Below are 25,968 nucleotides of genomic sequence, written 5' to 3'. Positions count from 1 at the left end.
AAACTCCAAGGGGGATAAAACCTATATTCTGAAGAAATAAAGAAATAGGTCTGCATTTACATATGCCATCATCAGCAAGCGGCACGGCTATAGAGCTCTGAAAATTGCAGACCTTTACAACCAGGCTTTTGATTAATGATTTAATTAAAGTGGGATTAATATAAATCTGTTTGCAAGAAAGAATGCTAGCGAAAGTAGAAAATATTCTGGCAATTTACTCTTCCAGCCTTCAATATAACGATCGTTGATAACCCAGTGACAGTCAGTGAACTAAACACTTAAAGATCTCTTAAAAGAAAGGCTGATGTTTGCAAGCTTTGTAAGAGAAAATTGAGAAGCAAAGAAATAAAATATCCTTGGCTACATCTAAGGCAATATATAATATAGTGTACTTTTTCTAAGGACCTTTAGGAAAAATTTGTCTCTGATCTTGGTAACAGGCAAAGCTGACTTCTCTTCGATAATTGTTTTTTTAACTTTATGTGTGCTATGAATCCTGTAACTACTTTCCTTTTTGATCTGACAGCTGGTGAAGATTAGGACTAACTTTGTGGCTGAAATAATTAATGTATAGAACCAAAGCATGCATAAGTCTGAGTGCTAATCTAAGCATTATATTTATTCCCTCTTTATCTTGATCTCCCTTTGTCTCATTCTTTCAACCTTATTTCACCTCTTCTATGCGTTTTTGTAAATCATCATGAGATCTTTTGTTCTGAAATGGGTTATAAGTAAATAACATAGGCAGGAGATGGGCACAGCAGCTGATTCTGTAAAGTACAGCTTACAGATTGTATGGCTTGCTTCTTTCAAACTAATATTTTGCTGGTTATTTCAGCTTCTACTCACAACGACCCTAGGAATCCTATATCCAAATTCATTTTGTAGTTATGGAAACTGAACCAGAGAGGTCCGGATGTGACCAGTGTAATATAGTAACAAAGAAATGACTGCAGACAAAATGTATTTATCAAGTTCCCCCCAGGGACAAGCATTGGGAAATGACTACATAATGACATGTTGGTAGCTTAGGGCGCAAATTAGTTCAGCCCTAAGGTCTTTGGATAAATGTGTCTCTCAGTAGAAAGAGCCTGATAATAATGCTATTTAGATACTTAATAATGCTTAATTAATAATGCTATTTAGATACTTATTTCAAGCCTATACTTAAATACTTACCAAGCAAGTTATGGGATGCTATCTCAATTTTATATGTTAAATAAACTTTAAAGCTTAATTTTAAAAGGTGTACAGTATAAATCCTCCCTTTTCAAAGGCATGCATTTGTTGCATAAGGAATATACATCCTGAGTCTCCACCTCTCCTCCCCTTACATGTCCCAGGTGGCTCAGTGGTAAAGAATCTGCCTGCCAGTGCAGGGGACACGGGTTTGATCCCTACGTAGAGAAGATCTCCTGGAGAAGGAAAGGGTAACCCGCTCTAGTATTCTTGCTTGGAAAATCCCAAGAACAGAGAACCTTGGCGGCCTACAGTCCATGGGGTGGCAAAAGAGTTGGACATAACTTAGTGACCAAACAGTAGTCAACCTTACCTCCTCCCTGCCAAAAAATGTTTTATTTTATGAATAGTACCTGTATCTCTGGAAACAATATTTAATGATTGATATTGATAGTAAATTCAGTAGTATAAATAAAGTTATATGACAAATAAAAATATATATAAAAGCAATGTTTTGATATGACTTTATATGAATTAAATGTCTATGTACTAAAGTAAAACTTTAAATATGTGAACATGGGTTCATACCAATTGAATCAATACCAATTGGTTCATTGGTATTCAAGCTGGCTAAAATTTCATTTTCTCTCTTCATTGTACAAAGATCAATATTTTTGTAGAGTTAGATAATTCAGTATCCTTTGTAGGAAATGGCAAAGTTAAAGAAATCTACTGAGGAATAGATAGTAAAGAGAGTAAGAACACTGAATCACAGATACTACATTTCCAAACTATCTTTGGTCAGTACTCTCATTTATGTAATCAAGGCAATGGCACCCCACTCCAGTACTCTTGTCTGGAAAATCCCATGGATGGAGGAGCCTGGTAGACTGCAGTCCATGGGGTCACTAAGAGTCGGACACGACTGAGCGACTTCACTTTCACTTTTCATTTTCATGCATTGGAGAAGGAAATGGCAACCCACTCCAGTGTTCTTGCCTGGAGAATCCCAGGGACAGGGGAGCCTGGTGGGCTGCCGTCTATGGGGTCGCACGGAGTCGGACACGACTGAAGCGACTTAGCAGCAGCAGTAGCAGCAGCAGCTGTTAAGAAAAAAGCCTACATTTCCTAAGCTAACTTAAGGCTAGATTTTGATCAACATCTCTTTCACAAGAAATTCAGAAGAGCTGTTGCTAATTCAATGTTTACAACACATGAAATGTATATTTAGGGGAAGTATTTAGAGTAAAATGGGACATATTTTAGATGAAATTGCTCACTTTCATGCACACTCCTGAAGCCTCTCAACAGTCCTCTTGCAGCTCAAGCTTTGCATGATATTCATTAACAATGCTTATTTATTTTTACTTTTTTTTTTTGTTATTATACAAAAGCCCAAGTCATAGGGGAAACATTCTATATATTTCTTTTATTTCCTTTTAAAAATACAAATATTTTTCAGGACTGCAGAGGAAAGATGTATTTTATAATAACTTAGAATATCTACTAAGTGTAATAGGTCAACAAAATTTACAGTGGTATTTAGCAAGTAAAATATTATAATCTAGACATATTGTGAACAATTAAAAAAAATCTTTCTAAAAAAAAATATCTTTCTAATGTGCTATTCTCTTTTCCATCTCTGTATTCCATTATAGAGATAGAAAACTATGTTCAGATCAAATATCTGATATTATCTCTTAATTGAGGTAGACATTATTATTGCCATTTCCTAATAGGATAAATTGTCAAATGACATGCACAAGGTCACACAGTGACAGAGGTAGCATTAATTCATTCTATTTAATGTGATATTTTTCTGGTGTGAGCATCAGAAACAAAGATAAATAAAATTCTGTTCCATATTATGAAGAGCAGAAGGGCAAAAGGCCAAGAATCAACTCTATGTTCAAGATAGTATTTTTATAAAACTTATTCTTCCCAATCCTGTTTGAGATAAAAGACAGTTAAAGTTATTATGTCATCAGCTGCATTATAAGTTAAAGTAAGCTGCATGTATACAGGGAAATATGAGCATATCTAGATAGGTGGGTGAATAGCTAGCTACCTAGCTAGCTAGCTAGATAAATAGAGATAGAAATGTATACATTATGAATCTGAAACATCCAACTTAATCTTGTTAAAGAGACATAATGTAACTTCATGTTGACTATAATTCTTGATATATTTATAGTCATTTAGCATTTGTATGAACATGTTGACTGATTATATAAAAGTAAAAAATCTTAGTGTTTATATGATTATAAAAATTACTTTAAAAATAAATGGATAGGTGGAATGTTAGGAAACACATTCACTCTTCTTGGAACTTGATAACTCATATACATGATTAAAATGCATAAGAAAGGATGATAGTTTTAAAATACACATCATTTCTCTCCACTGTTCAAAGACTTTGCAGAGCAGGACTTTGTATTATCAAACTGAAATGCTAACCATGTAAACAGGAAAAGTGTTACTGATGTTTAGCCCCACCTGACAGAAAAATGAGAGGTCATCTTTTTTCAAATGGAAATTTATTTTTGAAACGTTGTGTAGTAGGTAACAATGCATTTTTAACTTAAATTTTCTAATTCATATTCTTCATACGGTAACATAATATTTGTTAAGAAAAAAAGTAGGTATTTAGATAAAAGAAATTGGAAAGTAGTGAATGTGCTGATAATTTTCCAAACTATAGACAGTTTTCAAATCTTCCATATTATATCCTTAATTTACCATAAATATAAAGTAGTCTGCAATGAAAAAATACCAATCTAAAAAGTAAAGATTATTATTATAAAGATCAAGGTCAATGAATGCAAAAATAAGAGAGGAAAAAAAATAGAATAAAGGAATCCATGTTCTCATTTGAGAAGAGAAAGTAACTATCAATAAAAAATAGAGGTCCTCATATTATTTGAACTTATTTCTCAGCCTTATCGCTGTGTTATTTGCAGGCACCAGTGGGCATCTGCCCTGAGAACTGATTATTAGAAATTTCTGCCTATTTTCTATTTTACCAATTAATTGAAGTGGTATATAAGCCCCACTCATGGCTAAAAGTGAAGAAAGTGAAGCAGAGCAAGAGAAAAGACAAGGCTTATGAAGTAAAAGAAAGTAAATGTCTTCCCTCAAGAACTGATATTCAATTTTTTTCTGGCTCTATAATACATAAACTCAATTAACAATATTTTAATAGTGGCTACCATATCCCATTTGGAAGAACCACTTAGCACATATAACATGTTTTAGCATTCCTGTTAACAACATGTTTTAATAACACGAACAACATATCACACACAAAATTCAAGGCAAACTTTTTTTCTGTATTTAAAAAGATGCTTTTGGCCAGTCTACAGTTATCATTCAGTGACAACTCTCACAGTTTGTAATTAACGAAAAAGAGAAGTTGAGAGAGAGAGAGATTAGCATCTATGATTTGATGATATTTGAGTCACAAATGTCCCATGACACTGTAACTCATTTTTCATTCTTTTCATTTTTCATTCTTTTCATTTTTTATTCTTTTCATTTTTTCATTCTTCCTCACCTTGCCCTTCATGCCCACAAGACCGTCTCATGAAATCAACAGGCTTAGCATACAGTCATATTAGTCTGTTCTCATCTTAATCAGCTGTTTCGTCTGTCTGATTGAAAGCTGGTACTGATTAAGAACAACCACAATCAATTGCTATGTCCATCTAAGAAAAATAACGACCGCTTTCTTTATAAACATTTGTATAGAAACATCACTTTCATGAAATATTCTTAAGTTTAAACATGCTTGGGTATCTCCCCTGGTTTCCACAATTTTAATCCTGAGTAAGAGTTTTAAAGTCCTATCAAAGTTTCTATTCAATCAGTCCAGATTTATGCTGTTAGTTGATAATGCTTTTGCTGCAGTATATACTTTACCTCAAAATACACTGACCAAATATATGATTTGGTTGCTCTATGTACATACTGCTTATCTTTATATATGTCCACGAATTTAGGGACATATTAACTTCATGATTGATTTTACTGAAATGGTCAACTTGAAATGGCTGAAATATGTTTGTTAAGTAGCTTGATTTCCTTGTAAAATCTGAACATTAAACTATAGTGATATTTCATATATTGGAGTGTTAGTCTTCTGCCGATTTTAGATTTCAAGAACAATGCTCAGATCCCAACAGTGACCTTGAAAACCTTCCTGGAATCACAAGACTTTTGCTTGAATTCCATGCATTATCCCTATCTTAGGTTAAATGATTTTTTTTTTTTTAATGACAAGCAAAACAAAGAAAGACACAAACTTTCTCACCAGGAGATTCAAAATAAGATGGAACGTGAAATTTGGAGAGAGGAACAGTGACAAAATTAGATAATGTCACAGCCTGAAACTGGAGAAAGAAAAAAAAGTATGTATATATAAGCTATATGCAGAGAGAATATCAGGATGCTGGTTGTGATGACTCTGGAACATCAGGAAATTATTAACAAATTTAGTGACTTCTGATTGAGCAAGTTGGAAAATATGATATGCTTAATATAACTTCTATCTGAAATATTTTATACTAAAAACAGTGTTTTTAAAGTGTAAGCCCTAGAGTTCAGTGGTAGGTACTTACTTCTAAAATTTAATATGCATACAAGCCACCTTGGGATCTTGTGAAAACACAGATTCTTGTTTAGCAGACCTAGGGTTGTGAGCAAAATTCTATATTTTTAATAAACTCTGAGATGATGGTGATATGAGATGTTACTATATTTGATGTCAAAAACTTTTTGAAATTAAACCATACTACTCATGAAAGTTGGTAAGTTTATGTTACATACAATTTACTCCCTTTGGAAATAAGGAAGTTGTATTGTAATAAACAAGTTTTAAAATATGAAACATACAGGAGGGAACTAGATAGTAATGCATTATTCAATCTTTCAACCATATAATAAGCATGCATGAGAAACTTTTATTGAAATGTGAACTTGGTCAATAGTGTATAAAATTTGAAGTGAACTACATCTATAAAACGCTAAATCACACTCAATAAAATTCTGAATTTTCTTATATTGTTTCATCTTTTTTACATCTAGAAACAAGGCAACACCCAAGGCAAGTTTTGGGGGCTTTTTCTGAAAGGATATTTTGTTTTCATTTATGTTAATAGTGAAACACTGTGCTTTGTTCAATGGTGAAAAATCAAGACTGTGTTCTTTGATTAAAAAAAAAGGACCCAGGTGGTCATTTTCTGGTCTGTAATTTAGGCACATAAGTATGTGCATTAAAATATTTTAAAAATAAACTGGAGCTGGGAAAAGTGAAATATTATAATACATTTGAAGCTATGGATTTATAGCTTTTATTGACATTTCACATATTATATAAATTCATGACCCTACCAAATTCCTTTACACTGAATTGATAAGACATTCATGTTCAGTAACATTAAGGCAAGACTTCTCTGTTCTTACTACATCTTCCAAACTGAAATTGTGGTTCTAAATGTATTATTGCCTGTTTGACCCTTTCTAACCTCGAGGAATTTTGCTCTGATGCTCCAAATAATTATTTAATCTCAAAGGCCTATACTAACTTGCTTATTATGTTTGGTATGGCTAGATGGTTTATAGAGTGTGTGTGTGCTAACCATGGAAAATTATAAATGCTATTTATAAGAAAGATATGACTTCAGGTGTTATTTAAAAGGTCAACATATACATATGTAAAAATTTGAAAACCTTTCCATTGGACAATAAGGAAAATAGGTTCATGATTCTATATAATTTATAGACGATTCCCGTTAAATATCACTTTGTAATTCAATCTTTCATTTAAAAAGTCAGGATGATATAGACAGCAACTATATAAACCTGTTACCTGTAAAATCCTCTAATATAAATTTTTCCCATTTCTTATGAAAAGTACAATTCCATGTACCAAAACAAGTTCCATGAAGCTAGAGATGAAAAATGATCTATGTTAATCAACAAAATATAAATGATTATTTAGTAAATTATTTATTGTTTATTAAAATGAGAAAAAAAAAAAGACCCAACAAAACAGCAAAATGTTTAAATAATGTTATACAGTGAATTGAGAATCTATCCAAAAGGATTTTTCTGGGAAGAATAATTAATTGATACAAATGTGAGTGCAAATCTGTCTCTTTTTAAGCTTTAAAGCCTATTGTTCAAAGTTTTAGCTTGTGTGCATGATATAAACCCCATACGTTGTTTTGTCAGTGACAATAAAAAGTGCAGTTTATTAAAAACTGAAGTAAAAATTAAAATAACTTTTTAAAAAATCAGTCACAGTTTTGTCATTGGTATATGGAGATTGTTCCAGGGACCCATCCAAAGCTCCTCTTCATCTGACTGCGTGTGGTCACTATGGAATTCCAGAGCCTCCTTGATGTTCTTACTGTCAACCATGGACTCCTGTTCAACTGTGCTTTTTAGCCTGTTCCCCAAAGACTTCACTGCCGTACTGTCAGTCCCCATGTGGCAAGGAGCAAATGTCACCAGAGTTGGCCTTGTGTTCATTTTCTCAGTAGAAAACGGCCCCTTGGATAATGTGTTCAGGGGGACGTTCTCCTCATGTGTCACTGCCAACTTGTCTAGTTTCTTAAAGTGTCTCCCCAGTCGAACAGGGGAAGTAACTTTTAAATTATCAGTGAGACAGGCTCGGCGGGTTCTCACCACAGAACCGTTCTGTGCGATGTATATATTGCCATTGACATTACTGTGGATATTAGGATTCTGAAGACGTATTCTCTGACATTCAGGAGCACTCTCTTCTCCAGTTGAGCTAGTTTCATACTCTCGATCAACAACTAACTTGATCATCCTTTTTCTTGCCCACTGTCAAAATTAAAAACAAAAAACAAAAAACATGAATCATTATCAAAGGAATTAAAAGGGTAAAGATTACAATGCCTGAGAAATTCACAACCTTCGACAGAAAGGTATCAAAGGTAAAGGGAAAAATCTTATAATCAATTACTTTTCCACAAATTCTTCATTGGTTTGAGAGCTTAATAATTTCTGAAGAAAATTGCTAGATTAGAAAGTAGACATTTCAGGAAGTACTTTTATTTTTTTAAGTAAAATTACTGATCTATCATAAAAAAGTGTATATTGGTTATATTTAAGTATCTGATCCATTGTTTTACAGTTGCTATACTTTTCCAGAATGTTAAGTTGAAAGGAATACCCCTCTTTATTAGTATATTCTGTTCATATTCATACTTGCATTCCTAATATTTGAAATATATTTTTAAACTTACAATATTCTAATTCCTAATTAATCCTCCATTACTAGTCAAGCATTTTGTATAACTTAATGCATTTAATCACTTGCATCTTGGTTTTCTGGTTCATCCCATTTAAATATATGTTAAAATATCTTCCCATCCTGTACAATTTATCTTGTAATACACAAAATAGAAAATTAATGATCATAAATTTGCCTTTAGTAAGCAGCTGGAACACAATGGAAATTTTCACAATTTTTATTTTAACAATCCACATTAGAAATGACAAGGTGCAAAGGTTAAAAAGTACTTGGTTATTCTTGAAATAGTATTACACTTTGGGGATATGTGAACTACCAACATGTTGCACTGAGTAAGCCATAATTTTGGATTTCCAGATTTATATTTCAAAATTGTTATGTTATCTACTCAGAAAAAATGTATAACTTAAAATTCATTTTTTTCCAAATCCACTTTAATTCCTATCTACAAGAGAAAGGAAATAGTAATAACTTTTAGTTTTTATTTTATTTAAAATCTAATATTTGAAAATGTGAGCTACAAACCTAATTGAACATGTTTATGATGTTTTTGATAATATGTTTGCCAGTTGAAATGTACATACATGAAACAGTAGACTTGCAGAGATCTCATTTGTTGTAGCTTGTCCTAAGGATTTATGTTACAAAGATGGTATAAAGACCACTGCATATATTCATAAATTCATTCCAATAGCCAGAGCATCACTGGCAATACATAATTCCACATTGCATTAACAGAAATCACATTATGAAATATTAAATACTGAGTAACTGATTGTATGTCTTTTGAATTACTAATATAGGAAAGATCAAGCAGATTTACCCTAATATATTCTAATATACAAATCTATTTGGATAGCATATATATCTGCTTCTCTGGTGTGCTTCTAATCTTAAGTCAGATAAAAATTATAATCAATTTCCTCCCTTCAAATGTCATTTCAGAGAACACACAGAAAGCACTGCACACAAGAGCACTCATCACTGCAAAACTTTCACCTACTGTGATCTCGTTTACAGTGCTGTGTTGTAACCATCTGAGTTTGCTCCTGGAGACTTCTTGCTTGCATACTTGCTTGGGTCATACTCTGGCACCTGAAAGCCCCAAGGACCTCCAGACTGACTTTCGCTACTGCTGCTAATACTACTTGATTCTGACTCTTCCTCACTTTCAACACCTCCTTCCACTGAAACTGATTCTGCACTGCCCTCCTCAGTGACGTCTCGAGATCCGAGGTCTGTTGGTTCTTCCACAGGGGCCAGCTCACTTTTCTGTTCTTCTGCTGGGGATTCCTCCTCTTCTTCCACCTTCAGTTCTTCTGGCTCTTCAGCTGGCTCCTTTTTCCTACCTTTGACTTCCTTGACCTCTTCAACAACAGGCCTTCTTCTTGCAACAAAAATATTTTTCCTTGCCTTTTCCCCTTCTGACTCTGTGGATTCTGACTCTTCTGATTCAGGGGTAGAACTTTCTTCCTCCTCAGAGGGTGTCTCTGACTCAGACTCCTCTTCCGTAGTCTCAGACTCACTGAACTCGGATTCCTCTTCACTGTACTCAGTATAGTCACTTGAGGATTCCTCCTCTGATTCTACCGTGCTTTCTGTAGCTTCATCTTGGTCCAGAGTTAGTTTCAAATAATCTTTATCTTCTTCCTCAAGGCGTCGCTGCCACTCTTCCTCCTCAAGGTCGATGATGCCTCTTTTATCAGCTAGTCCTCTAACTTTCTTAAAAATCATTGGGAATATCCTGGCTCTCTTCCACGTTGTGTATGTTGGTTCAGCTGGGGGTGGCTTTTCAATAGTGACTACTACTTCTTCCTCCTCACTAGGCTCTCTAATTTCAACTTTTGGTTTGACTTTCTTTGCCTTTTCCTGAAAATCATGAAAATGCAATTGAAGTGTCAGCTGGGGAAAGATTATGCTATGACCTTGTCCCACATAAGTTAAGAAGGAGTGAATCTACAGGGTGATAGCTTCATGCAAATTATAAAACTGTTTTTAGAGAACAATCATATCATTCCCTACTGTTTACCCCACTGCATATAGACAGAAGATGGTCAAGGAAATAACCACTATAGCTTATACCTTATAATACCAAAATTTAAGGTTTTCTCACTTTTTCTTATTCAAAATTTTTTCTCACCTTAGATCAAAAGAGAAAGAAATAAATTAATCATTTCCTCTTCTCTCTCCCATTCTTGCTGTTGCTGCTGCTGCTAAGTCGCTTCAGTCGTGTCTGACTCTGTGCGACCCCATAGATGGCAGCCCACCAGGCTCCCCCATCCCTGGGATTCTCCAGGCAAGAACACTGGAGTGGGTTGCCATTTCCTCCTCCAATGCATGAAAGTGAAAAGTGAAAGTGAAGTCGCTCAGTCGTGTCCAACTCCTAGCGACCCCATGGACTGCAGCCTACCATCCTTAGACTTTGGTTAAATAGTGTTATGCATTTGCTTTAACAAAATTTTAACCCATCTGGAAATTATGATAGCTTATCTGAATAGCTAATGAAATATTTGACTATTTTTAAAGTGTTGACCAGGGTAAAACTACAGTGACATTAATTTTTTTTTGTTCTAAATATCTGAATCAGTATTCCAAGTGAGGGCTTCCCAGGTCACAGTAGTGGTAAAGAATCTGCCTGCCAATGCAGGAGACACAAGAGACTCTGGTTTGATCCCTAGGTTGGGAAGATCTCTTGGAGTAGGAAATAGTAACCTGTTTCAGTAGTCTTGCCTGGAAAATTTCATGGACAGAGGGGTTTAGCAGGCTACAGTGCATGGGACTGCAAAGAGTCAGACATGACTGAGTGAGCACAGCACATTCCAAGTGAATATTTCAGGCAAAGTATAAGGATTTGATATAAATGAATTTGTGGTAATTTAGACTTAAATGACACAATTCCATTAAGAATACTGGTGATGTTTTATTTTTCTCTTATAATTAAAAGATGGAGATTGTACTTTTTAATGATTTTTAGGTTTGCTAGACAATGTGGGAGCATTTTATTTTGCAAAATATGTTTTAACCTATTTGATTATAATATTACCATTATTTAATAGCATTTAGAATTTTTTATTTTTGTTTTATTTCAAATTAATATTTTATATAAGTAAATTAAATTTATATATAAATTAATGTCTTTCTATAGACAAGACAATGGAATGGCTAGTGTTATTAAATTTCTATGGAAAACAGGTACTAAATGAATAGGATTTTTGATATTTGAAATGTTTTGTAGGCTGCTATTCAAATAGGGCTAAAAATATTCTTTTTGGAATGTTAAAGTGAAGTCACTCAATCTTGTCCGACTCTTTGTGACCCCATGAACTATTGCCTGCCAGGCTCCTCAGTCCATGGGATTGTCCAGGCAAGAATACTGGAGTGGGTTGCTATTTCCTTGGAATGTTAACATTACATAGAATATTATAGTAGTTACCTCTTCCTCCTCATATTCCTCTTCAGCCTCACCAACCACCTCACCATATTCCTCTTGTCCAGCTGGTGGTAACAGACGACGACGACTTCCATATTGAGGCATTTCATACCTGTAACAGAAACTTACAACTTTCAACATTTCTTCATGTGATCTGTATAACTATGATTGATCTGTTTCCTTCTTTTTCTTCACCATTCAATCACCAGATATTTATACAGCACCTATTGGCTTCTGGTACACTAGTTATAAAACCATAGGGAAAGAACTACAACCTGATGACCAGTGACTTTTGCCATAAGGTACCCTGGAATAACAAGAAAAGGAAATTAATCTTAAAATTTCAGTTTGAAGTTTTAGGAGAGATAAGAGTGAAGAGAAAGGAATATTTTTCCTTGACTGACTGAACAATTTAAGGCACCAAACAGATTCTTTCTGAAAGATAGCTTATTCAGAACATAAATTCTAAGTTTAAATTTCTGCTTCAAATATGATATGGGATTATATTTATTTTGCTCTACTGTAGAAAACAGTTAACTTATGTCTGTAGAAATGACTTTTGAAATGCTCATTTCTGGATTCTAAACTGTGTTTTCTTATGAATTTCTTTTAGGCAAATCTTGAGGCTGACTGGTTAGATAAAATGTTAAATATCTCATATGAAAGAAATGGTGAATTCAGGAATTGAGCAAATATGTTTGACTTCTATTCCTCATTTAAATAATTTGAACAATTTTATTGCATTTTTCAAATTGTAGTCAATATCAATATAAACATCAAAACAGAATTCAATATAGAAAAAATGGTTAAGCTTGATTGAAGCTAAAACTAGACACATAACTCATTTTCAAACATGAAATGGATGAAATGACACTCATAAAAATGCTAATAATAATAATCCCTTAATAACATGCTATTATTCATAAAAATATTAAGATACTGGATAAAAAATCTGAAGATGTACCCATGCTCATAACTGTAATAATCTTGTCCATATTCCTGGCCAGGATCAATTCCAGACTCCATGGATAACTCCTATTATTCAAAGAGAGAAATCACATTTGAAAATAAATTATCACATTTCAGCTCAAAGTTTGTTTTCCCAACCTAGTGCTCGATGACTCTCAAAATGCTGCTGCCAAAATAATTTTAGTTACAAATGTTAGTTAAACATACTAAAGCACACACACACACACATATATATATATAGTCTGTAGCTATTTTACACAAAATTAATTTATGTTATTAGAACTTGGGAGGGGGAAAGTAAAGTTTTTTGAATGGTAAATCTGTCAAAGATTACAGATAAGCATATATCATTTGTTTTCAGATACTTTTTAAAACTATCAATAGACAGTTAATAGTTCAACCTATTTAACATATTATTAGTAGACTTTAGCGATGAAGAAAATTATAACATTATCTGTTTCATCACTGTTTCATCATCCTAGTAACATTTCTCTATTATCAAGAGCTCTTTGCTTCATCAAAACCTATTCTTAAGAAAGGATTTGAAAACAATCATTTATATATTAATAAAAATGTGCTAATATGTGACATATCTTCAAGGATGCTAATTATGAATTTAATTATTTTTCCTAAAAAAAGAAAGAAAAGAAAGAAATTTGTCAGACCACAGGCCCTTTCAAGGTTTCCAATTCTAAATTCCAGACTCTACTGATTTTTGTCATTCAACACTTAATGGGAAGATATTTTTCCTGAGTCATACATATAAAATTAGCTTTAAATAACTACTAAATTCAGTTTCACTAAATTTCTCTTTTTATTTTATTTTAACATTTAAATAAGTTGAACTGTCAAGGTTTTACCAAATTAATTGTCAATGAAATAAGAAAAGGAAACAAGAGTTTAGGTATCCACAGGAAAACCAGTGGAATATTATTTCTAATATCATATACTATTTATAAGAACTAATTTTGTTGATCCAGGTATAATATGTCAGGAAAACAAGTCCTCTGGGGATACTAATATATCACTTAAAAAGTATGGATATTCACAGCCTGCATGATGGAAAGAGAGCTAGCCCTAATTTGTGCTTTGTTTGGCAAACATCATTTTTAAAATGTGATTAGTTACTCAATTTCTAATCAGAAAATGCTGTTAAAAATCTGGATTTCTGATTTCTTTCAGAAAATATAAAGATAGCAACTCTGGGCTCATATTTTTATATGTCATGAATTTAGTTGGTGGTATTTTTCCCTACAGCAATCATGTTCTTTCCTGGTTACTGCTGTGTTCTCAACCAGAGTATTTTTACAACCACACTCACAGTCGCAATAGGGTGCCCCATTACTCTCTTCTTACATTGAATAAACTCTATTTACTTACATTACCTCCCTAGATTTTTATGAGCTTGCAACCCCTCTACTAAATGTACTATCTGTTGACTTTGCAGTTACAAATAGTTTGTGAATTCATTGCAAAGGAATCCAGTTTTGATGTTAAAATGGATTCAGTTTACTCATAAGACAAGTTAAAAGTAATATGTGTGTGTGTGTTTGTGTAGATCAGCAATACCATGCTGGGTAAGGGACTTGGCACAACTAGAACTCTCATATTCCGGAGAGATTATGAATTAGCAAAACCGTTTGGGAAAGGTTTGGGAATAATACTGAAGTAAAAATATACATTTCTCTTTTCACACAAATTCAATTTAACTTAGTCTATGTGCCCAATATAAATATGTAAAATTGTGCACCAAAATACATCTTTTATAACAGCCCCAAGCTGGAACTGATACCAAAGGCCATGAGATAAACACACGGCTACATCACACAATAGAGATGAATCTCCCTGACAGAATGATGAGCAAAAGAAGTCAGGTACAAAATGAAACATATGATTCTATATTATCCTATTTCTATAAACTTCAAAAACAGACAAACCTACCTGGTTATTACCAGTTAGGTGAAAATTTTTTTGTTAGCAATAATCATACTTTGGATAAACCGCATTTGGCTACAATATTGCTTCTGACAAACGGCTATTTTTAGAAAAGGAACTCCTTCCATTTGTGATGACAACATGAAATGGATCTTGAGGGCATTATACTCAGTGAAACAAGTCAGGCATACGAAACTATACGGTATTACTTATATTTGGAATCTAAAAACAATAGAAAACAAATTAAAAACTGAATTCACAGAAACAGAAAAATGATTACTGAGTAGAGAAAATGATGAAAGGTTTGTGAAAGTGCACAAACTTTCAGCTCTAAGGTGTATAAGGTCAAGCATCAAATGTAAAACATGGTGACTAGAGTTATAATCCTATACTGTACGATTGACATTTGCTCAGGGGGTACAACGTAAATGATCTCACAAAAAATAATGAGTAAAAATATAAGATAAATATGTGAGGACAGATACGTTAGACCTTTCACAGTATATGCATGCATGTGTGCGTGCTCAGTCATGTCCCCTCTTTGAGACCCCATGGACTATAGCCTGTCAGGCTCTTCTGTCCATTGGATTTTTCAGGCAAGAATACTGGAGTGGGTTACCATTTCCTCCTTCAGGGGATCTTCCCAACCCAGGGATCCAACACGCATCTCTTGCAACTCTTGCATTGGCAAGTGGATTGTCTACCACTGAGCCACCTGGGAAGCCCTTTCACAAGTGTATACATATATCAAAACACCAGAATGTACACTTGAAATATTTTACAATGTAATTTGTCACTTATACCTTGATAAAGCCAAAATTAACTATACGTATTGAATCCTCCTGCCAATGCAGCAGGTGTGGGTTTGGTTTCTGGGTTGGAAAGATCCCCTGAAGAAGAAAATGACATCCAATTCTAGTATTCTTGCCTGGGAAATCCTATGGACAAAGGAGCCTGGAGGGCTATAGTTCATGGGGTCACAAAGAGTTGGGCACAACTTAATGACTAAACAACAAAAACAGTTAAACATTTATCTTGGAAACAAAAGCTAGGTGAGTGTGAGTGAAAGGAGAAACAATATCTAAATGTTAATGTGGAGGGATTCTGGAGAGCTAGTAAGACATGAGACCTCTGTAAAAATTCATTTCATGGCACAATATAATTTTATGTCTGTATTTTTATTTCAAAAAATGTTTATTACAGGAAAAAGGTGTGAAATGAAGTCAACTCAGACCAATAAGAAACTGGGACAAAGTTAAAATCTAAATTTGACTTATTAAAATTAAATACTTAAAACAAAACAAAACAAAAAACTTTTTCATGCTGATAGGCTTAGACTTTTGAGGCATTCAAAATCCAATGTAATTATACTAATTTAGATGAAGCCAAAAGGTCTCAGAAGTAATACTTAACGTCTTGGCCAATGCACATTTAATCTAATGCATGGGAAGACTGAGCAAAGACTGCCAAATGCTTCTGAGGTTGAGATCTAAATGTCCATAAATGGAAGAATGTATTGATATGAAAAAAATGTGGTACATACATATAAGGGAGTATTATTCAGGCTTTAACAAAAAAAAAAAAAAAAGGAAGTCTTGTCATTTGCTACCTCATTGATGAAATAAGCCAGTCACAGAAGGACACATCCTACATGATCCCACTTACACAAGATATCTAAAATAGTCAGTCTTATAGAAACAGAAAGGAAAATTATGATGCCAAGGGATGGTGAAAGTGTTAGTGGCTCAGCCGTGTCCTACTCTTTGCAACCCCATGGACTGTAGCCTGCCAGGCTCCTCTGTCCTAGGAATTCTCAAGGCAAGAATACTGGAGTGGATTGCCATTTGCCTTCTCCAGGGGATCTTCCCAACTCAGGGATTGAATCTGAGTCTCTGGCATTGCAGGCAGATTCTTTACCATCTGAGTCACCAGGGAAGCCCCAGGCAGGAAATGGGGACGGGAGCAAATGTGAACTTGCTATTTAGCAGATATTGTTTCAATTAAGCACAATGAAAAAGTTTAGAGATTGCTATACAGCATTGAACTTACAGTTGACAATACTGTATTGTGCACTTAAAAGAGGAAAGATTTCAAAGTATGTGATCTTATGGCAATTAAAAACAAAAAAAGTTTTTAAAGTTAAATTTTAATAGCTTTTAGCAATAATGAAAAATATTTATGGAAATATATGCTACTGAAGGGGGTTCCCAGTGGTAAAAGTGGTAAAAGAACCTGCCTGCGAATGCAGGAATGGCAGAAAGGTATAGGGAAGACCCCTTGGGGAAAGAAATTACAACTTCTGTATTCTTGCCTCGCTAATCTATGTACAGAGGATCCTGGCTACAGTATATGAGGTCACAAAGAGTTGGCCATGACAGAAGCAACTGAGCACAATGTGACTGAGTGGATTTTAAATTTTAAAAGAATCAATTTTCTTTACAGACACGTACTTCTCTTTTTTCTTGACTGGTAAATAAAACTCAGGTCTTGTTAGCTAAATATATATATATCTGGCATCAAATGACTTTAAAAAAGTAACAGAAGGATGGAAGCAACTGGGGAGGAACCCACATACTCAATCATCAATTTAATCAATCTCTATAGGGAGAGATGAGAGCTGGTGAAAGTGAATGCTCTGAAAGGTCCCTCCTGGATACTTATATCACCTATTAAAGCATCATCTCTTCAGAAAAAGAGAAAATGGAGGAAGAACTCCACCATTAAGCCTGCCAGTCTCCTCTGTTCAAGGGATTTCTCCAGGCAAGAATATTAGACTGGAATGTCATGCCCTCCCCAAGAGGATCTTCCCAACCTAGGGATTGAACCCAGGTCTCCCACACAACAGGCAGATTCTTTACCAACTAAGCCACCAGGGAAGCCCTAAGATCCTGAGTCAGACTGAAAAGAAAAGTGGAATGTTGGTCTTTTTTGCTGTTCCATACAGTCCTTGTTGCCATTCCCATAGCAGGTGAATTATGCCAAGTATCTTACTAAAAGGTGCTTTTATGGGAAGATAAACTGCTTAATGTTATTTTTAAAATTCATTTTTGCTGACCACACAGAGAAGGCATATAATCAATCTAGTATCTTATTGACCAAATTGTAAGTGTAATGATGCACGAAAGTGAGAGTGAGAGTCACTCAGTTGTGTCTGACTCTTTGAGACCCCATGGATATATAGTCCACGGAATTCTCCAGGCCAGAATACTGGAGCAGGTAGCCTTTCCCTTCTCCAAGGGATCTTCCCAATGCAGGGATCAAACCCAGGTCTCCCACATTGCAGGCGGATTCTTAACCAGCTGAACCACCAGGGGAGCCTGCGCAGGCACAGGAGGGCCAAGAGAAGATACTTCATGTTCAAGGTCAGGAGGGGCGGCTGCGCTTTGCTGGAGCAGACGTGAAGAGATACCCCACTTCCAGGGTAAGAGAAACCCAAGTAAGATGGTAGGTGTTGCGAGAGAGCATCAGAGGGCAGAATATTGAAACCATAATCACAGAAAACTAGCCAATCTGATCACATGGACCACAGCCTTGTCTAACTCAGTGAAACTAAGCCATGCCATGTGGGGCCACCCAAGACGAGTGGGTCATGGTGGAGAAGTCTGACAGAATGTGGTCCACTGGAGAAAGGAATGGAAAACCACTTCAGTATTCTTGCCTTGAGAACCCCAGGTACAGTATGAAAGGCAAAATGACAGGATAGTGAAAGAGGAACTCCCCGGGTCAGGAGGTGCTCAATATGCTACTGGAGATCAGTGGAGAAATAACTCCAGAAAGAATGAAGGGATGGAGCCAAAGCAAAAACCATACCCAGCTGTGGATGTGACTGGTGATACAAGCAAGGTCCAATGCTGTAAAGAGCAATATTGCATAGGAACCTGGAATGTCAGGTCCATGAATCAAGGCAAATTGGAAGTGGTCAAAAAGGAGACGGCAAGAGTGAACAGGAACATTCTAGGAATCAGCTAACTAAAATGGACTGGAAGAGTGAATTTAACTCAGATGGCCATTATATCTACTACTGTGGGCAGGAATTCCTTAGAAGAAATGGAGTAGCCATCATGGTCAACAAAAGAGTCTGAAATGCAGTACTTGGATGCAATCTCAAAAACGACAGAATGATCTCTGCTCATTTCCAAGGCAAATCATTCAATATCATGGTAATCTAAGCCTGTGGCCCAATCAGTAATGCTGAAGAAGCTGAAGTTGAATGGTTCTATGAAGACCTACAAGACCTTTTAGTACTAACACCCCAAAAAGGTGTCCTTTTCATTATAAGGGACTGGAATGCAAAAGTAGGAAGTCAAGAAACACCTGGAATAACAGGCAAATTTGGCCTTGGAATACGGAATAAAGCAAGGCAAAGACTAATAGAGAGATACACACACTTTGCCAAGAGAACGCACTGGTTATAGCAAACACTGTCTTCCAACAACACAAGAGAAAACTCTGTACATGGACATCACCAGATGGTCAATACTGAAATCAGATTAATTATATTCTTTGCAGCCAAAGATGGAGAAGCTCTATACAGTCAGCAAAAACAAGACCGGGAGCTGACTGTGGCTCAGATCATGAACTCCTTATTGCCAAATTCAGACTTAAATTGAAGAAAGTAGGGAAAACCACTAGACCATTCAGGTATGACCTAAATCAAATCCCTTACAGTGGAAATGAGAAATAGATTTAAGGTCCTAGATCTGATAGACAGAGTGCCTGATGAACTATGGACAGAGGTTCATGACATTGTACAGGAGACAGGGATCAAGACCTTCCCCACGGAAAAGAAATGCAAAAAAAGCCAAATGGCTGTCTGAGGAGGCCTTATAAATAGCTGTGAAAAGCAAAGGAGAAAAGAAAAGATATAAGCATCTGAATGCATAGTTCCAAAGAATAGCAAGGAGGGATAAGAAAGCCTTTCTCAGCAATCATTGCAAAGAAATAAGAGGAAAACAACAGAATGGGAAAGACTAGAGATCTCTTCAAGAAAATTAGAAAAACCAAGGGAAACTTCATGCAAAGATGGGCTCAATAAAGGACAGAAATGGTATGGACCTAACAGAAGCAGAAGATATTAATTGATATCTAATTGATATCTACAGGACATTTCACCCCAAAACAATGAATTTCACATTTTTCTCAAGTGAACATGAACCTTTTCCAGTTTAGATCACATCCTAGGCCATAAATCTAGCTTTGGTAAATTCAAAAAAAAATTGAAATCATTCCAAGCATCTTTTCTGACCACAATGCATTACGATTAGATGTCAATTACAGGAGAAAAAGTATTAAAAAATCCAACATATGGAGGCTGAACAACATGCTGCTGAATAACCAACAAATCACAGAAGAAATAAAAAATGAAATCAAAATATGCATAGAAACAAATGAAAATGAAAACACAACAACGCAAAACCTGTGGAACACTGTAAAAGCAGTGCTAAGAAGAAGGTTCATAGCAATACAGGCATACCTCAAGAAACAAGAAAAAAGTCAAATAAATAACCTACCTCTACACCTAAAGCAACTAGAAAAGGAAGAAATAAAGAACCCCAGGGTTAGTAGAAGGAAAGAAATCTTAAAAATTAGGGCAGAAATAAATGCAAAAGAAATAAAAGAGACCATAGCAAAAATCAATAAAGCCAAAAGCTGGTTCTTTGAGAGGATAAATAAAATTGACAAACCATTAGCCAGACTCATCAAGAAACAAAGGGAGAAAAATCAAATCAATAAAATTAGAAATGAAAATGGAGAGATCACAATAGACAACACAGAAATACAAAGAACCATAAGAGACTACTATCAGCAATTATATGCCAATAAAATGGACAACTTGGAAGAAATGGGTAAATTCTTAGAAAAGTACAACTTTCCAAAACTGAACCAGGAAGAAATAAAAAATGTTAACAGACTCATCACAAGCATGGAAATTGAAACTGTAATCATAAATCTTCCAGTAAACAAAAGCCCAGGTCCAGATGGCTTCACAGCTAAATTCTACCAAAAATTTAGTAAAGAGCTAACACCTATCCTACTCAAACTCTTCCAGAAAATTGCAGAGGAAGGTAAACTTCCAAACTCATTCTATGAGGCCACCATCACACCAATACCAAAACCTGGCAAAGATGCTACAAAAATAGAAAACTACAGGCCAATATCACTGATGAAATAGATGCAAAAATCCTTAACAAAATTCTAGCAAAGAGAATCCAACTACACATTAAAAAGATCATACACCATGACCAAGTGTGCTTTATCCCAGGGATGCAAGGATTCTTCAATATCTGCAAATCAATCAATGTAATACACCACAGTAACAAATTGAAAAATAAAAGCCATATGATTATCTAAATAGATGCAGAGAAAGCCTTTGATAAAATTCAACATCCATTTATGATAAAAACTCTCCAGAAAGCAGGAATAGAAGGAACATACCTTAACATAATAAAAGCTATATATGACAAACCCACAGCAAACATTATCCTCAATGGTGAAAAATTGAAAGCATTTCCCCTAAAGTCAGGAACAAGACAAGGATGCCCACTTTCACCATTACTATTCAACATAGTTTTGGAAGTTTTGGCCACAGCAATCAGAGCAGAGAAAGAAATAAAAGGAATCCATATTGGAAAAGAAGAAGTAAAACTCTCACTGTTTGCAGATGACATGATCCTCTACATAGAAAACCCTAAAGAGTCCACCAGAAAGTTACTAGAGCTAATCAATGAATATAGAAAAGTTGCAGGATATAAAATCAAAATACAGAAATCCCTTGCATTCCTATACACTAATAATGAGAAAATAGAAACACAAGGAAACAATTCCATTCACCATTGCAACAAAAAGAATAAAATACTTAGGAATATATCTACAAAAGGAACTAAAGACCTATATATATAAAACTATAAACACTGGTGAAAGAAATCAAAGAGGACACTAATAGATGGAGAAATATACCGTATTCATGGATCAGAAGAATCAATGAGTATACTACACAAAGCAATCTATAGATTCAATACAATCCCTATCAAACAACCAACAGTATTTTTCACAGAGCTAGAACAAACTCACAATTTGTATGGAAATACAAAAACCTCGAACAGCCAAAGCAATCTTGAGAAAGAAGAATGGAAATGGAGGAATAACCTGCCTGACTTCAGTCTCTACTACAAAGGCACAGTCATCAAGACAGTATGGTATTGGCAAAAAGACAGAAAAATAGATTAATGCAACAAAATAGAAAGCCCAGAGATAAATCCACACACCTATGGACACCTTATCTTTGACAACAGAAGCAAGAATATACAAAGAGAAAAGACAATCTCTTTAACAAGTGGTGCCGGAAAACTGGTCAACCGCTTGTAAAAGAATGAAACTAGAACACTTTCTAACACCATTCACAAACATAAACTCAAAATGTATTAAAGATCTAAACATAAGACCAGAAACTATAAAGGTCCTAGAGGAGAACATAGGCAAAACACTCTCCGACATAAATAATAGCAGGATCCTCTATGACCCACCACCTAGAATATTGGAAATAAAAGAAAAAATAAACAAATGGGACCTAATTAAAATTAAAAGCTCTGCACAACAAAGGACACTATAAGCAAGGTGAAAAGACAGGCTTTAGCATGGGAGAAAATAATAGCAAATGAAGTAACTGACCAAGAACTAATTGCAAAAATATACAAGCAACTCCTGTAGCTCAATTCCAGAAAAATAAATGACACAATCAAAAAATGGGCCAAAGAACTAAACAGATATTTCTCCAAAGAAGACATACAGATGGCTAACAAATACATGAAAAGATGCTCAACATCACTCATTATCAGAGAAATTCAAATCAAAACCACAATGAGGTACCATTTCATGCCAGTCAGAATGGCTGCTATCCAAAAATCTAAAGCAATAAATGCTGGAGAGGGTGTGGAGAAAAGGGAACCCTCTTACACTGTTGGTGGGAATGCAAACTAGTACAGCCACTATGGAGAACAGTGTAGAGATTCCTTAAAAAACTGGAAATAGAACTGCCTTATCCAGCCATGAAATTAAAAGATGCTTACTCCTTGGAAGAAAACTTATGACCAACCTAGATAGCATATTAAAAAGCAGAGACATTACTTTGCCAACAAAGGTCCATCTAGTCAAGGCTATGGTTTTTCCAGTGGTCATGTATGGATGTGAGAATTGGACTGTGAAGAAAGCTGAGCGCCGAAGAACGGATGCTTTTGAACTATGGTGTTGGAGAAGACTCTTGAGAGTCCCTTGGACTGCAAGGAGATCCGACCAGTCCATCCTAAGGAGATCAGTCCTGGATGTTCATTGGAAGGACTGATGCCGAAGCTGAAACTCCAATACTTGGGCCACCTCATGCGAAGGTTGACTCATTGGAAAATACCCTGATGCTGGGGTACTGGGGGCAGGAGGAGAAGGGGATGACAGAGGATCAGATGGATGGATGGCATCACCGACTCGATGGACATGAGTCTGAGTGAACTCTGAGACTCGGTGATTGACAGGGAGGCCTGGTGTGCTGTGATTCATGGGGTAGCAAATAGTCGAACATGACTGAGCGACTGAACTCTAACGATGCAAAAAACAGAAAAAAATTTACTACCATTACTGAATTTCTTCCCACTATGCCCCAGTTGTTGAGTTAGAGGTTTATATATTTTATATTACTGCCAACATCCCATAAAAGATGAAATCAATGAGCATAAGGAGGATGTGTAGTTTGACTAACGCTTTATATACAGTAACTGGCATTTGGATTTCAACTCTGAGGTATCTGATTCAACAATCTATGGAGAAGTATTCACATAAATTTTTAATTTATTATTTTTTTAATTTTATGGTATGTGGGATTTTAGTTCCTTGACCAGTGATTTAACCCAAGTCCCCTGCATTGGAAGGTAGATTCTTAACCACTGGACTACCAGAGAAGTCCTTCTATGGAAATTTTTTATAAAATTCCTAACATTTGAATATTTCTGCCACTGACCTCTCAATTTGGGGAGTGAATTCTATCCACAAAATGCCTGTCTTTAGCAAAGTTAAGATTCTATTGTTGAGAAGTAGCAATAAACAGAGTACTTTTTTTAAGTGGAGATTATAAAATTTTACATTTTCCAAAGGAAGAAGGTATTTAAAATTTCCATTACTTTATTTCTTTCAATTTAGGAAGTATATAAAGTAATAAATAAATAAAAATGACATGCATTTATTATATAACTCAAAATATATTTTCTCATTGCAGGAGAAAATTTCATAAGGTATTTTAAAATAGACTGCCCAAAGACAGTATTCTGAATCACATTTCAATGATTAAAGTCTGTTTATCACAACCAAGTTTCTACCTTTGTTATCTCAGCATGGATGTCACCATTATTTCTCAGATTTTCCCTGACCTAAATCTGATCTCAAGAACAGTTCTGATGAATCTAGACTCACTGACAAGCAGCAGATCAGGTTCATGACTTGTCTCATTTAATGCTTGTTTGCCTTTAATATAAACAAAGGTCTTATTTACCTGATTTCCAGAGAGTGAAGCTAAAAATTTGGAACTTCAGTCACCAGAAAGCAGAAGGGAGTTGAGTTGCTTGCTTATTTGCTTATTTGATCTCATTTAAAACCACCTTTTCTTTGCCTTATAAAATTATGTCATGCTGTAGCCACACACTCTTGCCCACATGTGAAATAGGCCTCAAAGTCACATTAAGTATGTTGAAGACTCAGTGAAGGTAGAAAAGAAAAAGAAAATTGATACCTCTGGTTTAAGAAGAGAAGGCCTCAGCAGTTGTTGTTGCTGCCAAAGGAAATTAGAATAGAAAAAGGTTTAGGAAATAATTCAGGTGGAAAAAGTAGATTATGATTGAAAAGAGAGAAAAAAAGGTCACAGCTTAAAACCGGTTACCTTGGGATACAATTTATTAGTCATGTGATAGCTATTAACAGCATTAAGTGATATTTTGACTATTTATTTTGGAACATAATTAATGTGCTTTAATTTCATCATTGTTTCAATTAACATCAAACTTAATAATCTTAATAAATAAAAATCTATAAATATTTTTTTGGGTTAAGCTACATAGCAAAAGAGTCATTTACGGTTCTGAAGAATTTTAAGTATTACACAATTCATTTTAACAAATTTAACCTTGTTTTAAATTGTCCCTCTTTTTCTCCCCAGTCACATTTATATACAATCAGGTTCATTAGGAAGAAGGGTAGGGCACACAAAAAAATGATATGGTTCTAATGAATTTATCATTATATTCAAGACATGCTCTCATTTTTCATTTTTACAAAACGTGGATTGTTTGAAGTCAAGATTTAAACATGTTTTCAGAAATTCTTCTGTGATTAAGGAAATTGTTCTTCCTTAGTTTTTGGAGACCACTTCTCACTGCCTCCTCACTTTACTCACATTTTTTAAAATACACTTTCTACTGATCTGTTTCATAATAATCTGTACTATAACTAGTTGAAAACATACACAGATTCAAATTTTGGCTTCTCAACTCTTGAAGGGAATGGTTATACAACATAAGTCATAAAGTAAGCATTGGGAATGTAGGAAGAGAAGTTCTAGGAAATAACCCTACCAGTGAGCCAACTGCTTAAAATGGCCAATAGAACAACTGTTTGACAGAAGCGATAGATATTCCACAGTACAGATGTTAGTATGACAGTACAGTTAAGGTATTCACTTAAAGGGGTAGGAGGTTGAAGTTAGAGATATTCTGATTCAATCTGTAAGCTGTTATAATTATCCCTGAAAATCATTTTTTTGTTAAATGCATTCATTTTGATTTTTAAATAATCTAGGACTTATGCATTCTAAACCATTAGCCAATCAGGGCATATGCGTATTTCATTCTCTTTACTGAAGAGCTATATGCTAACTCATACTAAATTTTCAGTAACTCATTGATAGTACCACTTACAGTGTAGTTCACCAAATACTATTGGTCAGAATACCCAGTATCTTCTCTGCAGACCAAGAGTCAAATTAACACAAAAAGCCATACAATAGTCTGACTTGTTTTTAACTCTAAAAGCTCAAAAGTTGTAAAAGTGAATATTGGACTGATTTTTTAAAAAGTTTCTAAATTAGAAACAGTGTTCTAGCTTAGATTTATAGCCTTAGAAAAAGGAATTTGGGGGGATG

General features: G+C 34.9%; 1 protein-coding gene across 1 annotated transcript in view; it reads right to left on the bottom strand.

Annotated features, from left to right (window-relative positions):
- Window positions 1–8,036: 8,036 nt before the first annotated feature.
- Window positions 8,037–25,968, bottom strand: part of PCDH15 (protocadherin related 15) — a 1,060,244-nt gene continuing 1,042,312 nt past the window's right edge. The window contains exons 32-33 of the mRNA XM_059881970.1: window positions 11,895–12,003; window positions 8,037–10,330 (exon numbers count right to left, since the gene is read on the bottom strand). Of these exons, the coding sequence (XP_059737953.1) occupies window positions 9,476–10,330; window positions 11,895–12,003 (964 nt within the window). The 3' untranslated portion in view covers window positions 8,037–9,475. The remainder of the gene's footprint in view (window positions 10,331–11,894; window positions 12,004–25,968) is intronic.

Source organism: Bos taurus, chromosome 26 (assembly GCF_002263795.3).
Source record: "Bos taurus isolate L1 Dominette 01449 registration number 42190680 breed Hereford chromosome 26, ARS-UCD2.0, whole genome shotgun sequence".
Lineage (NCBI taxonomy): Eukaryota > Metazoa > Chordata > Mammalia > Artiodactyla > Bovidae > Bos > Bos taurus.
This window is presented reverse-complemented; position numbering and strand designations above follow the sequence as displayed.